The sequence below is a fragment of the Microtus pennsylvanicus genome, chromosome 11 (assembly GCF_037038515.1).
Source record: "Microtus pennsylvanicus isolate mMicPen1 chromosome 11, mMicPen1.hap1, whole genome shotgun sequence".
In the NCBI taxonomy this organism is placed as follows: domain Eukaryota; kingdom Metazoa; phylum Chordata; class Mammalia; order Rodentia; family Cricetidae; genus Microtus; species Microtus pennsylvanicus.
In genome coordinates this window covers 34,399,606-34,417,376 of record NC_134589.1, presented here as the reverse complement: position 1 = coordinate 34,417,376, position 17,771 = coordinate 34,399,606, and the positions used below count along the sequence as shown (strand labels likewise).

General features: G+C 39.4%; 1 protein-coding gene across 5 annotated transcripts in view; it reads left to right on the top strand.

Annotated features, from left to right (window-relative positions):
* Window positions 1-17,771, top strand: part of Trim37 (tripartite motif containing 37) — a 123,650-nt gene that overhangs the window by 14,881 nt on the left and 90,998 nt on the right. For 3 of the 5 annotated variants that reach the window (XR_012912317.1, XM_075991200.1, XM_075991202.1), the window contains exons 6-9: window positions 1,684-1,806; window positions 3,196-3,319; window positions 7,705-7,772; window positions 14,228-14,352. Coding sequence is in view for 4 of the 5 variants with exons in the window: in XM_075991200.1 (XP_075847315.1) it covers window positions 1,684-1,806; window positions 3,196-3,319; window positions 7,705-7,772; window positions 14,228-14,352 (440 nt within the window). In the remaining variant the exon portion in view is untranslated. The remainder of the gene's footprint in view (window positions 1-1,683; window positions 1,807-3,195; window positions 3,320-7,704; window positions 7,773-14,227; window positions 14,353-17,771) is intronic. The other 2 variants (XM_075991201.1, XM_075991204.1) reach the window with 1 other exon arrangement.

The window sequence follows — 17,771 nt, the reverse complement described above, 5'->3', positions numbered from 1 at the left end:
TTGTCATTTAGAAAGCCAACCCAACAAAGATTTACACATCTGATGGACGTTGAATTCACGTAGGCATGGCCCATGAAAAATACTGCCTTTTGAATAGCTGGCTGTCTCTAACTGTAGATTCTTTTGTTTGGTAACATGCTCCCCTGCAGTGTATTCTGCACACGTCTTGCACAATATTCCTGTGTTTTGTTAGTAGGATGATTTTCCCCCCCAAAACTATAGTTAATGCAAATAAAATAAGACAGTCAAACCTTTTGTCCCACACTGCAGTAAAAAAAACCTTAGAAACCTGTTCTCTATAATTAATTCCATGACAGGACAAATTGGCCAGGCAGAAGTCCTTGTGGAGAGATCACAGGAGGAATTTTCACAGGGTAATTCAGGTGTCTGGCCTTGCTAGATATAAGTCCTTCAGAGACTTATAGTGAATTAGGGCGGTATTGCAGGTGCGTGTCCTTGTTATATCATAGTCCCTCAAGAAATCAATAGCACCTAAATGATTAATCAAGTCCAGATATTATTTATTAATTACACTTAAAAAATATAAAATAGTACACATATTCTTTGCCTCTTCCTTAGGTCTCTTCATTGGTTTAGTTCCTTCCCTTTTTAGCCTTTGTAGAGGCCCTTTAAGAGGTGGCTGAGAGTTCCTCACGGCTGAAGCTGTGGTTAGCTACAAACCAGCTGATTAAGTTTTGCTACATATCTTCAAAGAATACCTGTGTCCCTGAGAATTTTTCTTGCAGTTTTTTTTCATTCTTAAGTTGTTAATGAATGGGTATGTGCACATGTGCGAGAATTAGAGTTGGAATAGGAGTTAAGATAGAGAATTGGAACTAAGAAATTAAAGCAGAACTATAAAGAGACATGACTGGAGCTGCAAACATGTGAGTCTTCCCTCAGGTTAGAGCTATCCTAAGATCCCTTTCATTACTCCGAGGCAACCTAACCGAACCCTGGGAGGAAGTCAGCAGAACTGTGTTCTGCTGTCTTTCGATAACAAAGAAACTCTGTCTTGAGAGGAAAAAAAAAATCCGCGGTTCATCAGTTTAGAACACTTGTTGCTCTTGCAGAGGACTGGTTTCAATTCCCAGTCCTACATGATGGCTCATAAGCATCCATAACTCCATCTAAATAACCATCTATAACTCCAGTTCCAGGGCATCTTCTGATCTCTGTGGGGTACCAGGCGTACATGTAGTATACATACATAGGCATTCAGGTAAAACCTTCATACATATAAAATAAATCCAAAACAAAACAAAATTTCACAATTTTTTCTTGGAGACCATGGTGGGATGCTTTTGCTAAACAAAATACCCCTGACAGGGTTTTCTGTGGTGGGCTGTCCTAGAATTCTTTGTAGACCAGGCTAGCCTTGAACTCAGAGATTCATCTGTCTTTGTCTCCCACGTGGTGGGATTAAGGGTATGTTTTGCCATGACTGACTCCCGTTATTTTTTTAATGTCTAGTATTTAGATTTTTGATGGATTTACTACATTTTTCTAGGTAATTTTTTGGGAGCACTGGCTTATGTTAAGAAAATAATGGTGATATAAAAAGATGAAATTCATTTGAAAATATTTACCATTTTGATTGTTGTCCGTAGCATGCTAAAGAGAAATGTAAATGTAGCTGGAGTGCATGAAACCTCCTCACACTGCTCTTATTGACTTCTGTAGCATGGTGGACACACGTTTAAACCTTTGGCAGAAATTTATGAACAGCATGTCACTAAGGTGAATGAAGAGGTAGCCAAACTTCGTCGACGTCTCATGGAACTGATCAGCTTAGTTCAAGAAGTGGTAAGATTACTTTTACATGAGAATAATAACCTTTTTTGATTCTATAATATGTATTATATAATTTATATGTTGAAAGTCATATAGCTTATATGTTATATGAGAGTCATATATAACTCATATGTCAAGATTTTCAAAGTTCAAAGATTTGATGGGACAATAAACCTCAAATCTCAGTCAGCTTCAAACAGTAGAATTTATACCCATCGCTCTGGCATATAGGGATCAGTTGGAGCCATAGAATTGCCTTTTATTTCTTTCTTTCAAGATCGAATGTATTCTTTCTTATTATTGTGTGTACGTGTAACTGTGTGGTTGTACTTTTGCTATGGTGCACATATGGAAGTCAGAGGACAATTTTGTGGATTCTGGGGAGTGAACTTAGGTTGTCAGGATTGCATAGCAACTCCCTTAAGGTTCTGAGCCAATTCTCTAACCAAGGAATTGTTCTTTATAGATAGAAAATCAATAGCAAATTAGAAAAATCTACTTGTTAGAGGGTAAATTGACGTCGAAGTAGTGCTATTATCAACACTGTGTGTTGGTTGGGGTAGTGGTGCATGCGAAGGCCTGAAGTCATCCTCAGGTGTCATTCCTCAGGAGACATCTACTTAGTATTTTGAGACAGGGTCTCTTGGTGTGAATCTGTGGTCAACAATTAGGTGAGGCTGGTGGGCCAGCAAACTTTAGAGACCCCCCTCCCCTTCTTTGCCTCTACAGCGCTGACTTTTGAATGTGGATGCTGGTGGTCAAACTTAGGTTTACATACTCATATAGCAAGCACTTCATTAACTGAGCCATCTGTCCAGCCCCAGTATTGACTTCGTAATCATTCAGTATTTAAATTCCCAGCTTTTGGGAGGATTCTGCTTCCAGTGAGTGAAGTATTTTAAAACATTTATTTAAAAGAATAAATTTATTTTTTTGTTTTATGTGTATGAATGTTTTACCTTTATGTATGTATGTGTACCATGTGCATGCCTGGTGCCCTTGGAGTTCAGAAGTAGGCTTTGGATTTTTTGGAAGTAGAGTTACAGTTGGTTATGAGCCACCATGGCTCATTTTGTGTGTGTGTGTGTGTGTACGTACGTACGTACGTAATGTACGTACGCCTACTATGACCTGTGTTCAGAAGTCAGAGGACATCTTGAAGGAATTGGTTTTTTTCTCTACTACATAGATTCTAGGGATTGTGTTCAGGTTGTCAGGGTGGGTGACAGTCATCTTCACCTCCCAGGTCAACTTTCTGACCCCAAATTTACGGATTTTTTTTATAAAAGCAGTTTTACCTGTGCAGTACAATTAAAATTTTGGTTATGAATTTTTAAAAAGTAATTAATGGATTTTAAGAGTAATCACAGTGTTTGCATTATGTTCTTGTTTGTCTTCCAGGAAAGAAACGTAGAAGCTGTAAGAAATGCAAAGGACGAGCGTGTTCGGGAGATTAGGAATGCAGTGGAGATGATGATTGCACGATTAGATACGCAGCTGAAGAATAAGCTCATAACACTCATGGGTGAGTGTGTTTTAGTCTGCTGGAGACCATGGTACCCTGACCTTGTTTGTGCTCAGTCTTTAAGGAGTGAATTGATGAGTTGTTAGGACTAAAAGGAATTTTAAGATTATAGGCAACTCCATGCTGTATAATCTGGACTACAAATCTGACTTTTATTGAGAAATTATCAGAAACTTTTTCACAGCCACTGTATGAAAATCCTAGTCTGTAAACCTCAGTGAATAGGTAGCTTTTTTTTCTTCTATAACTAAGAAAAAAAATTCACTATCAGTGTCTCTTTTGTTTTATTCTGTCTTCATTAAAAGTGAAATACTGCTGGGTGGTGTTGGTGCAGCACTTGGGAGGCAGAGGCAGGCGGATAACTGTGAGTTCGAGGCCAGCCTGGTCTACAAGAGCTAGTTGCCAGGACATTCTCCAAAGCTACAGAGAAACCCTGTCTCAAAAAAAAAAAAAAAAAAAAAAAAAGGAAAGTGAAATACTAGGCTGGGAGGTAGAGGCAGGTAAATCTCTGTGAGCTCAAGGTCTACAGAGTGAGTTCTGTGATAGCCAGAGCTACACAGAGAGACCCTATCTTGGAGAAAGAAAGAGTGAAATGCTGATGTTTGTAAATATGAGCCATCTTAGCTTTTTCTGAGAGTTTTAAATTCAAGGTATTTGATTTTAAGTAGGTCTTACCTTAAATCTAAATTATATTTAATCATATTGCTTACTCTTTGGGTTCTTCAAAGGTTTCTTCATTCTTTCTTTTTTTTTTTTTTGATTATTGTTGGTTTGTTCATTTATCTTTTTAAAGATAGGCTCTCACTGTGTAGCCTCAACCAATCTGGCTTAGAACTGGTTTAAACGGTAATCTTAAATTATGCAGTGTTTTACTGATACTACTAGCTTTATAATTTTCATTATGGCTCAAAATGATATATATAATCCTTCATAAGGTATGACAATATTTTATGCTCTGTTTTTTTCCCAGGGTTTTCACTGTATCTTTCAGTTTGGGTATTCATACATTAGTTCATGGATGTTTTCATATTAATAATTTATACAATTTGACTTCAGGTTTTTTATTTTTTCAAATGTGGTAGTTTTAAAATATTTTGTTTAGGCTGGGCATGGTGGTGCATACCTTTATTTCCCAGAACTTGGGAGGCAGAGGCAGGCAGATTTCTGAGTTTGAGGCCAGCCTGGTCTACAAAGCAAGTTCCAGAATAGGCTCTAAAGTTACACAGAGAAACCCTATCTCGAAAAAGCAAAAGCAAAAAGAAGTAGAAGGGCAGAACCAACTCTACATACATAGTAATCCTCAGAACAAACACCCACACATTACACACGCACACAACCCTCCACACCCCACCCACTCCCACCCCCCACAATTAAAAAAAGATTCCTGCCAGGCAGTGGTGTCATGTACCTTTGATCCCAGCACTCAGGAGGCAGAGGCAGGAAGATCTCGGTGAGTCCCAGAACAGGTAGAACTACACAGAGAAAAACCTGTATTGTCACCATACCCTCCCCAAAAAGAAAAGACTCCTATTGTTTAACAAGATGGCTTAGCCAGTAAAGGCCCCGACTGTCAGACCTGATGATCTCAGTTCAGTTTGCACAGCCCACTTGGTGGAAGGAGAGAACTGACTCCCAAAGTTGCCTCTGACTGCTATACACATGCTGTGGCATGAATGGCCTTACCTCCCACAATCAAAAAAATTTAAAATTTACCTCTGTTTTTTCTTGGAGACAAGGTCTTACTAGTTTCTGGCTGTTCTGGAATTCACTATGAAGATCAGGCTGGCTTCAAACTCAGAGATGAGATCCACTACTCCCTGTCTCCTGAGTGCTAGGATTAAAAGCACCACTATGCCTGTTTGGTTAAATTATAATAATATTAAGGCAAATAAGCCACTTAAAGTATTTTTGACTTTTAATATGATTTTGAATAATTACCAAATGCATGCTTGCATGTAGCATTGCCTTTTGTTTATAAGTTTTCCTCTTTAATCAACTAAAAATCAAGTATATCAGCAGTTTAGGTTTTTAAAATTTAGTTAAGAAATATATGTGTGTATTTGTGGTATATGTATGTGTGTGTAAACACAGAACTTTGTGTGTGCACATGTAGTGGATAAAGGTTAAAGTTTGGAGTATCCTTCCCAACCCCTTTTTACTATTTTTAACTTTTTAAAGAAGATTTATTTATTTTTAATTTTGTGTGGATATTTGTACATGTTAATGCCGGTGCCCAAAGAATCCAGAAGAGGGCATTTGATTACCCCCACCCGGAGCTGGAGTTGCTAGTTATGAACTGCCCTGACAAGGGTGTTAGGAACCAACCTTGGTCCTCTCCAAGAGCAGCACATACTCTTAACCATTGAGCTCTTTCTCCAGTTTCTCCACCTTAATGTTTTGGGACTGTATTTATATCCATCAGTGAGCCTGGGATGTTTTGGGTGTCCTGACTGATCACTGAGTTCCCAGGGATCTCCTTGTTCCCTTCACCCTCCAGTCCTGGAGTTACAGGCACATACTGCTGTCTTTGCCAGGTCCTAATGCTCCTGGAGCTAGTACTTTACTCATTGAGCCAGCTCCAAGGTCTCTTGATGTCATAATTGAACAAATTCTTGAATTAGGGTTCTTTTCCAGTTAAATAATTGGCTTTGCCTTTGTGTGGTTTTTTAAATTATTTTTTGTTTTATTTTGTTTTGTTTTTTTCGAGACAGGGTTTCTCTATGTAGCCCTGACTGTCCTGAATAGTTGCTCAGTAGACCAGGCTGGCCTCAAACTTAGAGATCCTCCTGCTTCTGCCTCCAAGTGCTGGGATTGGAGGTGTGCATCAACATTGCCCAGCTTTTGAATTACTTTTTTTTTTATCATGAAAAGTTATTCTACTTTGTGGTTTTTCTTTATCTAGGTTTATGGGATGGGATGACTTTGCCTTTTTTCCTCCCAAGTCAGGGTTTCTCTGTGTATCCCTGGTTGTCCCAGGACTTCTCCATAGACCAGGCTGACTTCATATTCACAGAGATCTGCCTACCTCTGCCTCCTGCGTGCTGGGATCAAAAGTGTGTGCCACCACTGCCCAACTACCCTTTTTTCTTAAAAGACAGACTTTTGTTATAATTTAATGATAAGCATCTTACATGTTTACTAACTATATCCCTCTTTTAAGTTAAAGTTAAATTTTGGGAAGAAATTTGAGACTAACTGATTGAAGTTGTTATTGTGTCTGCCCAAAGGAGCATCTAGTTCTATTAAAAGCACAGTCTCAGAGTTATGTTTATATTTATTCATTTTGGGATACTACAGATTCAACCTAAGACTGTCACTGTACATTTCTTCTTTCTTACTATTTAATTTTAGCCAGTGTCTCACATAGCTCAGGTTGGCCTCAAAGTGGCTATGTAGCCAAGTGTGACCTTGCATTCTTTTTTCTTTTGAGACAGTTTTGTGTGTGTGTGTGTGTGTGTGTGTGTGTGTGTGTGTGTGTGTATATGTGTGTATGTGTATGTATGTGTGTGTATATCCTTGGCTATCTTGGAACTTAATCTGTAGATCAAGCTGGCCTCAAACCTGCCTCTGCCTCCTGAGTTCTGGGATCAAAGGTGTGTACTACCTGCTGATGACCTTGAATTCTTGATCCTTTTGTCTCCATCTCCTGAGTGCTTCTGAAATTAAAAATTTCCCCATACCAGGTTTACACCCAGATGAGCATTAACCTAAAGCTTTGTGTATGCCAGGCAAGCGCTCTGCCGAACTTTAGCCCCAGGCCTGTAAACTTTTAAGATAAATTTTGTAGTCCTAAATTGAATTTTGCCTGAAAATAGGGTTACCTTTAATGTTCTTTTTCACAGCTACCCTTTAAAAATAATACATTTTGCGGGGTGGTGGTGGTGCACACCTTTAATCCTAGCACTTGGGAGACAGAGGCTGGTGGATCTCTGTGAGTTCAAGGCCAGCCTGGTCTACAGATTTGAGTTCCAGGACAGCTGGGGCTCCATAGAGAAATCCTTTCTCAAAAACTAAAAGACAATTATATTCAGCCTCTTAAGCTCTAGGAAAGTTAGTGGGGTAAGTAATGAAGTTTTGCTCATTGCAGTGGATCTCTCTTTTTTTTTAAAATATTTATTTATTTATTTATTATGCATACAATATTCTGTCTGTGTGTATGTCTGCAGGCCAGAAGAGGGCACCAGACCTCATTACAGATGGTTGTGAGCCACCATGTGGTTGCCGGGAATTGAACTCAGGACCTTTGGAAGAGCAGGCAATGCTCTTAACCACTGAGCCATCTCTCCAGCCCTGCAGTGGATCTCTTTTAACTGAGTATGTTCATAGGACACTATCTCCTTAAGTCTGTAGTCAACCTGAATGTTGTTTTTTGCTCTTTTAAACAGGTCAGAAGACATCTCTTACTCAAGAAACAGAGCTGTTGGAATCTTTACTTCAGGAGGTAGAGCATCAGGTGATGAAATACATTTGTTTATGTGCCGCTGAGTGAGCATTAAATATTAAATAGAATGAAATAAATAGTCTTTGCTGAGCATGGATTATACAACTGTAATCTCCGGGAGGCTGAGATAAAAGGACCATGAGTCTGATTCCAGCCTATACTATATATAACTTTTGAGCCCATCCTAGTCACAAAGTAAGTACCTAGACTTCATCTCAAAAAATAATATGTATTTATCTTTTTTTTTTTTTTTTTTTTTTTTTTGGTTTTTCGAGACAGGGTTTCTCTGTGGCTTTGGAGCCTGTCCTGGAACTAGCTCTGTAGACCAGGCTGGTCTCGAACTCACAGAGATCCGCCTGCCTCTACCTCCCAAGTGCTGGGATTAAAGGCGTGCGCCACCACCGCCCGGCTTATTTATCTTTTCTTTATTCCTATTCTGTCTATCTCCCTATCTACTTATGTATGTATTCATCCATCTATCTTCATTTGTTGATTCATTGATTCATTGATATCATACCGTGGCTTAAGATGGCCTCAGACTTTTGGCACACCTGCCTTTGTTTTCTGAGGGATTTGATCACAAGGTATGGTGAACTGAATGAGATGTCTCATATCGTTAGGCATTTGAATTAGTCCATGGTTGGTAGTGCTGTTTGGGGAGGCTTAGGAGGTGTGTCCTTACTGGATTAAATGTATGACTTATGGTGGACTTTGAAGTTTATTTTATTTAAAATATTTATTTATTTATTTATTTATTTATTTATTTATTTATTTATTTATTTATTTTGTATATAATATTCTATCTGTGTGTATGCCTACAGGCCGGTAGAAGGCACCAGACCTCATTACAGATGGTTGTGAGCCACCATGTGGTTGCTGGGAATTGAACTCAGGACCTTTGGAAGAGCAGGCAATGCTCTTAACCGCTGAGCCATCTCTCCAGCCCCTGGACTTTGAAGTTTAAAGGCTTCTACCAACCCCTCACTCTTACCTGTGTTTGCTCTGTCTGCTTCCTGTTTGTGATTGGAGATGTGAGTGCCCAGCCCTCAGCTTCTAGCTCTAATTGCCAGGCCTTCTTGCTGTCATGCTTGCCTGTCGTGTTGGTGATGAACTGTTCTCTCTCTGGAACTATAAACCCCAAAGGAAACCCTCCGTTTCTAAGTTTCCTTGGTCATGGTGTTTTATGACAGCATTCGAAAAGTAACTAATACACAAGGGTAAGATACTGTGCTCTATTTTAAAATATTCCCCTCATCCGGATGGTGGTGGCACACACCATTAATCCCAGGATTTGGAAGGCAGAGGCAGGCGGGTTTCTGAGAGTTTGAGATCAGCCTGGTTTATAGAACCCTGTCTTGGAAAAAAAAAATTCCCCCAGACCTTTTGCTGGAGTAATGGGAAAGGAGGAGATAGAAACTATGGCATCAAAAGATTGTGTGCTGTAGTGGAATTTTTTTTTTTTTTTGTAGAGAAGGTATTATCTGATTGTTAAGCTTTCTAGATAAGGTTTATAATATGTCAAAATAGGAAAATAGAAGTGTTTTTTTTTTTTTTTTAAAGACTTGGAACTTTCTATGTACACCATACTGGCTCCAAACTCAGATATCTGCTTGCCTCTGCCTCCTGAATGCTGGGAATTAAAAGTATGTACCACTACCATGCCTGGCTAGAATTGCTTTTTGTTGGGAATAGCCCACAGACATTTGCAAATTTATAAAAGGTAAAATTTTTCCATATGACTTAAATGATAGCTTTAAGATAGATGATTATTGCCATTTACCTAAATGTTTTGATTTTTCCCTTAAACTTAGCATTGAGAAAATACCTGTTGTGTTTAGATAATAGGTATGGCTTTAGATTTGAAAAATATATTTTTTAAAATATTTATTTATTTATTATGTATATAATATTCTGTGTGTGTGACTGCAGGCCAGAAGAAGGCACCAGACCTCATTACAGATGGTTGTGAGCCACCATGTGATTGCTGGGAATTGAACTCAGGACCTTTGGAAGAGTAGGCAATGCTCTTAACTTCTGAGCCATCTCTCCAGCCCCAGATTTGAAAAATATTTTAAATACATGTGTGGGTATATGCATGTGAGTGCTGGTGCCTGTGGAGGCCAGAAGGGAGCGTCAGATCCCCTGCTGTATTTATAGGTGGTTGTGATCCACCCAGTGCGGGTGCTGAGAACTTTACTTTGTACTTCTGCAAGAGCAGTATGCACTTTTTAACTGCTGAGATGACTCTCCAGCCCCATTTTAGATGTTTGGGATATACCAGTGAACAAAATGGCAAAAATTCTTGCCTCATCAAATTTATTGGGGTCAGTTAAGCATAGCAGAGTAAATAAAACATATCTCATAAATACTGTTACGTTTACTTTACGCAAATTTGTTTTTTTCTAATGCTTGTGTTTTAAAGGTGTGTGTGTGTGTATGTATATGTGTATGTATGTGTATGTGGTAGGTGTATATTTGATTGTTCACATGGTTCTGATAGTTGAACTCGGGTAAGAGTGGTAAGCACTTCTACTAGTGAGCCACCTCACTGGCCTAGATAGAAATGCTTGTGTTTTTCTGTGTACCTGTTATGCAGCTGCCCCCCAGGGGTCTCTTTAATGGAAACTTTCTTCTTTTCTTGTGTTGAATATTTCTTGGTTTCTGTGGCTACTATAGACTTGGTTTATTCATTTGCTTTGGTTTTGCACTTCCAGTAGCTTCCCAGGATAGCTAATCAGAATGAACCTTTTATTGCATGTCTGAAAACATTTTTATTTTGTCGTTATACTTGATTGACAGTTTGCCTAGTATTTAGTACTCTTATTTTCTTCTCAGTACTCTCATTCTTGTTAGTTTGTTTGTTTGAGACGGTATCTTGATACATACCTAAGCCCATGGTATCCTGGAACTTGCCGAATAGCACAGAAGGCTCGCCCTCTCATGATCCCCTTGTAATTTCTATTTGCCTGTGATTGATGGTGTTGAGAATATTTTCTTATATTTACTTGCCGTCCATATTTGTTAAGTTCTCTTTAAATCTTTGGCCTATAATTTTATTTTCTTTCTTTTGTTTTTTTTTAAATTTTATTTATTTATTAAGTATACAATGAATGTTCTGCCTCCATGTATGCCTGCAGGCCAGAAGAGGCACCAGATCTCATTACAGATGGTTGTGAGCCACCATGTGGTTGCTGGGAATTGAACTCAGGACCTCTGGAAGAGCAGCCAGTGCTCTTAACCGCTGAGCCATCTCTCCAGCCCCCTTTTGTTAAGTTTTTATAACTCTTTCTTGTTTATCTCAGCTAGAGTTATGTTAACTTTCTGTTACTTGGACAAACTAAGAGAAAGAAAGGCCTATTTTCACACTGTTTCAGAGGGTCCTGGACCAGTGCCTCTGTTGCTTTGGAAGTCATAGAAAGGCAGTATGTACATCATGGTGCAAGAAACACGTTTAACTTGCAATGGGAATGAAGAAAGTGGCCAGAGTTCCAATATGCCCTTCAAGATATGGTCTAACCTTGATCCATTGGGCTTCACCCTTTCCTTCTTTCCTTCCTTCCTTCTTTCTTTCTTGCTTTATGTACTTTGGGGTTTTGCCTGCTTGTATGCCTGTGAGAATGCCAGATCCCCTGGGATTGGGGTTAGAGTAGTGAACTGCCATGTAGGTGCTGGGAACTGAACCCAGGTCCTTTGGAAGGTAGCCAGTGCCTGAGCCATCTCTCTAGGCCCAGGCTTCACCTCTTAAGTGTTTTGTCACCTCCAGTATCTCTATAGGTTGGTGACATTCTGTAGTACCTGCCCCTTTGAGTAAATTGAATATCATCCATAGAGAACTTTAAAGTTGTATTTGTTTGCTATAGCTGGAATGACAGAATCCCACTGAATGGGATCTTGAACAACAGAAATCTTCTCATAATTCTAGATTCAGGCAGTTCAAGACCAAAGCACTATTGGGTTTTGTTTTCTCTGAGGTCTCACAGAAATATTTGTGAGCTCTGGTTGCTCATTTTAGCTTAATCAGCTCATCTTCATATATAATTGAGGACTAGAGGTTTGGGCCCACATCATATAAAATTGTAGATGATAAAAGATACAGTTCAGTCCATAATAATACATAGGTGTTGTTGTTGTGTTTTTTTTTTTTTGTTGTTGTTGTTCTTTTTTTGAGACAGCGATAGCTGTATTGGAACTCACTCTGTAGAACAGGCTGGCCTTAAACTCACAGAGATCCTCCTGCCTCTGCCACCCGGGTGCTGGGATTAAAGGTGTGCGCCACACTGCCTGGCCAATAATACATAGTTTTTCAAAGCTGCCTCATGGTCTTTATAAAAAGCCAGTTGAAACAAGCAGTGGTGATACTATTCCAAATTGTAGTGTAAAGTGCTAGAACTTCAGACTGGTTTTTCTGAATTCAAAATCCATAGTCTTTTTTTTTTCTCAATTCATTTTATATATCAACCACATTTCCCCCTACCTTCTCTATTCAGAGAGGGTAAGGCCTCCCACGGGGAGTCAAAGCTTGGCATACCAAGTTGAAGCTGGACCAAGCCCTTCCTCGTTGCATCAAGGGTATTGGCTTTAAAAAACTAGTTCTTGCACCAGGCATAGATCCTGGTCACGCTGCCAGCAACCCCACAGAAAGACCAAGGTACACAACTGCCACCCACATTCAGAGGCCTAGTTTGGTCCCCTGCAGGCTAGATTTCATTATAGATGGTTGTGAGCTACCATATGGTTGCTGGGAATTGAACTCATGACCTCTGGAAGAAGAGTCATTGTTCTTAACCTCTGAGCCATCTATCTAGCTCTCCAGCCCACATTTCTCATTCTTTATCTCTGACTTTAATATTTTAAGAACTGATAAGATTGGTGTGTGATATATGTGTATGACATTAGCATTTCTAGAGGCCACATTTAATTAGAAATGCTTGTTGTTAAAGGAGTATCTGCTCATTAATATATAAAGTAGTTTAACTGTATCTGTGAAAATATATTCGCAGTTGCTTTTTACTTAACCCTAAAATAGGAGAGATTTTATTAAAAATCCCATAAATTTAATGATTTAGTTGCTAAATTGCAAAGAAGCCTAGAGTCTGCAGTTTAATTTTTCAAACCCACTTTGCAATTTAAATTTTTTCTTTAAATTTATTTTATATGTATGTGATAATTTCTGCTTGTGTATGTACCACGTGTGTGCCTGGTACCAAGGAAGCCAGAAGAGAGTGCCAGATCTCCTGTAACTGGAGCTATAGAAAATTGTGAACCACCTTGTTGGTGTTGGGAACTGAACCTGGGTCCTCTGCCAGACCGAATGCTCTTAAACACAGAACCAACTCTCTAGTTCCTATTATATTTATTTTTAGGTAGAGTCTCATGTAAGCACAGACTGATCTCAGTTTCCTCATAGAACTGTAGGATATCATTGAATTTCTAATCCTTTACCTCCCAAGTGTGTGCTAACAGACTCAGTTTCTGCTCAGCTCTGGTTAAACCTAGGGCTCCTTGCATGCTAGGCAAGAACTATTACCAGCCCAGTTACATCCCTGCTCCTGAAAGTTATTATTTTCTTTTTCTTTTTTGGATTTTCAAGACAGGGTTTCTCTGTGTAACAGTCTTGGCTGTCCTGGAACTCACTTTTGTAGATCAGGTTGGCACAGAGATCTGCCTGCATCTGCTTCCTGAGTGCAAGAATTAAAGGCATGCACCACCAAGGCCTGACTATTTTATTCTTAATTTAATTTTTTCACTAAATAACCAGATTAGCTTTGTAATTATTCACTGTTTTTAATGTTATTTTTAATATATTTTAATTAAAATATAATTATTTATATTATAATTAAATATAATCACTTGCCTCTTTTCCTTTGTTTCTTCCATTTCCATCCTCTCTCATGTCTCTTCCCTTCTACTACCAAGCTTCCCCATATTGGTAACTCCTTTTTCTTTGTTATATAAAAACACACTCTGTTGAATACATTTTTGTTGTTTGTGTGTATGACTTCAGGACTGAACTTTGTATTGAAAAGCCATTTAGAGGGCTCATCCCTTGGAGAGGCTAATTCTTCTCAACTGTCTTTAGTTTCCTGGCTGCTCTGAAACTGACTATGTAGACTAGGCTAGCCTTGAATTCACAGATATCTGCTTGTCTCTATCTTCCAAGGAATAAGATTAAAGGTATGTACCACCACACCTGGCCTCAATTTTTCTTAATTAAAATTCTCTTATTTATTTGGGGGAAGGTTTTACTGTGTAGGCTTGGCTGACCTGGATCTTGATATGTAGACCCAGACTGGCCTGGAACTGCTGTGTGGACCAGTTTGGCATAAAACTCAAACAATTCTTCTTCCTTTGTATCCCAAATTCTGGGATTAAAGGTACAGGCTTCTACACCTGACCCATTAGAAAATTTTGAAGTGCCATTGAAGAATATTTTTGTTGGTTGAGATACTGTTTTTTTCCTCCCACAGTTGCGGTCTTGCAGTAAGAGCGAGCTGATATCTAAGAGCTCAGAGATCCTAATGATGTTTCAGCAAGTTCACCGAAAACCCATGGCATCTTTTGTTACTACACCTGTTCCACCAGACTTTACCAGGTATAACAGTTTTAAAATTTTATTTCCATTTTAAGTTTGAATATATAAAGGTATGCACTTGAATAAGCTATTTTTTTCTTTTCCTTTCATTTTCCTTTCTTTTTATTAAACAGATCAAATATAGATTTATTAAGGAAACATGAGAAAATATCCTGGAGAATAGAAGTGGCTTCAAGAGATACCGAATAAACTGTTTTTCTCAACTCATTAAGAAATAGTCTCATATAGCCAAGGGTAGTCTTAATTAAACTCACTAAGTAACTGAGGCTGGACTTGAACTTCTGATTCTCCTATGTCCACCTCCTAAGTGTTGGGGTTACAGGTGTGTGCTAACATTACTAGCTAACCATCTCCTTTAAAGGTACTACCTTTAATAATTACAGTGATATAATCTGGTAAACTCATAAATCCGATCTCAAAACGAAAGGCCTCTGAGATGTCCCAGTGGGAAAAGGCTCTTTTATTTTACTTCATGTCCTGAACTGGTTTACCGGAATCTACTTGGTGGAAAGAAGAGCATAACTTTTAAGACACTGATGGCGTCACACTTTTGGTTGTAAAGGGAAACTGAGAGGGAATTAGAATGTTTCTTTAATTAAAGCTCCATTTTCCATAGAAAACAACTATCTTACTGACTTCACGGGTGTCTATATTTCCTGTCTTTCCTTTGCATGTGGGTTAGGAAGTGGTTTCTTAGTGCTGTGGTGCTCTTGAGGGCCAGAGGACAGCTTTGATCTAAGGAATTGAATTCTGAGGGTCTGGTTTGGCAGTAAGGGCCTTTACTGCTGTGCCCCCTTGAAGGCCCTAGTCATCCTTTATTTGCCTTTTTTTTTTTTTAATTTTTTCGAGACAGGGTTTCTCCGTAGCTTTTTTGGTTCCTGTCCTGGAACTAGCTCTTGTAGACCTGGCTGGCCTCGAACTCACAGAGATCCGCCTGCCTCTGCCTCCTGAGTGCTGGGATTAAAGGCGTGCGCCACCACCGCCCGGCTTTATTTGCCTTTTAAATTAATGTGTATCTTATTAATCAAAACTTAAAATCAGATAGGATACCAAAAAGTTATAAAGGTGACTTAGTATCTCCAGATTTTAAGAGAAGTGGAAGGAAGCAATTAATAGGAAAAGCTTGCAGCTGGTTGGTGGTGGGGCACGCCTTTAATCCTAGTACTTAGGAGGCAGAGGCAGACAGATCTCTGTTAGTCCAAGGCCAGTCTAGAATACAAAGTGAGTTCTAGGACAGCCAGGACTGTTTGTTACACAGAGAAGCCCTGTCTCAAAAACAAACAAAAAAGCATGAGATAAAACCAGACTTGCTGAACATAGTGGACAATGAGGACTACTGAGAACTCAAGAACAATGGCAATAGGTTTTTGATCCTACTGCACGTACTGACTTTGGGGGAGCCTAGGCAGTTTGGATGCTTACCTTACTAAACCTGGATGGAGGTGGGCGGTCCTTGGACTTCCCACAGGTCAGGGAACCCTGATTGCTCTTCTAGCTGATGAGGGAGGGGGACTTGATAGGGGGAAGGAAATGGGAGGTGGTGGGGGGAGGAGGCAGAAATCCTTAATAAATAAATAAATTTAAAAAAACAAACAAAAAACAAAAAAAGAAAAAGTTTGCAATCTTGGTACCTTTTTTGATTTTTCAGTTTGGGCCAATTCTTCAAATTCCTTTCAACACCATATGTAGAGTCACACTGTGTCATTAAACTATTAAAAATGAATTTTTATTACCCCAGAGACAAGGTTTTATTTTGTAGTCTTCACAGGTCTAGAATTTGCTGTATAGAGCAGGCTAGTCTCCCTCTGCCTCTTGGGTGCTAGGATTAAGTTCGTGCACTACACCTAGTTTAGATTAGTGGGGTTTTTTTTGTTTGTTTTTGTTTTTGCTGTAGCCTTGGCTGTCCTGAAACTCACTCTGTAGACCAAGCTGTCCTCAAACTCAACAGAGATCCATCTTCTGCCTCCTGAGTGCTGGGATTAAAGGTGTGCAACATCATTTCCCAACTAACTGGTTCTTATCAGCATAACCATCATTTGGGATTCTCTTAAAAATTGTCCGGTGGTGGCACACACCTTTAATCCCAGCATTCAGGAGGCAGAAGCAGTCGGACCTCTGTGAGTTCGGGGACAGTCTGGTCTACAGAGTGAGTTCCAGGATAGTCAAAAGCTACACAGAGGAAACCCTGTCAGGGTTGCAGGGGAAGAGAGAGATGGCTGAACGGTAAAGAGAGCAGAATTTCATCCACATGACCCTAGTTGAGTTCCCTGCCCCATATCAGATGGTTCATAGCTACTTTTGATGCCAATCTCAAGGGAGCAGTGTCCTTTCCCGGTGCTTTTTTTCTCTGAACCTCTTCCAGGCAGCTCTGCTGATCTCCAGGAAGAGTGACTCTCCAGGTTCTGTTGTTTACTCTTGGAAGGAAGAGGCCTAGTGAATCTGGTCAGTTACAGGGACTTCCTGAAGCTATTTGGAATTATTTACTCTGTTTTACGGCACTTTCCTGGGAGATGTAATATCTCAGTCTTGGAGGAAATTGCTGCATGACACTGCATCTGCCCTGGAAGAGCCTTGTCATGAGGCCGGCTAGTCGTGACGCTTTAGTTCTTTTGTTTGTTTTTGTTTGTTTTTCTTTTAATACTTTATAGAGTGTAGTGGTGCACACTCTTAAAATCTCAGCACTTGGGAGACTGAAACAGGATGATTGATTATCCTGGGCTATGTGAAACTCTATCAGAAAAACAAAACTCATAAAAGAATGTTCTATGTGTATATGAATGAAAATTTTACCTTGTTTAGACAAGGAAGTGATTTCAGCCAGAATTTAAAGCGTTTATTATCGGGCATTGTAATGAGAAAACAGCTTAGGTATCCTCAGAGAGGACATAAAGATAGAGGAGATTGTCAGTCTATAGTCAGGTTTAGATATCTGGGAGGGATGGTCAAGTTGGGAAGGGAAACTAGATTTTATGCAGCCCTTTTTGGGTCCCCTCTCCCTTTGTTCGTGGTGATCTGATAAAGTTAGTGATCTAAACATTTAAAGGTATGTTACTTGCAGATTGCCAGGATAGAGATAGTTTGAGGCTACTTTCCCATACTCTGTGAAAACAGATGAATTGACACTCCTATGGTGTGAATCTGTTTATAAGGACCAGAGTCATTTCAGGAGGACAGATAAGGGAACTGATGAAAAGCTAAAGCAGTGCTGAGACAGAGATCCTAGGATCAAGGATCTATGCTCTATGCTGTGCAACCTGTCTTTACTGAAGTTCCATAGCACTAATCCTTTACACTACTTGTGTGTGGAACTTTGTGTATTCAGAAAATACACATGTTCTGTGCTGGTGGGTTTCTGGCAACAGGACACAAATGTAGATATAGCTGGGAAGTGGGAGTTAAGTTGAGAAAATTTTTCTTTG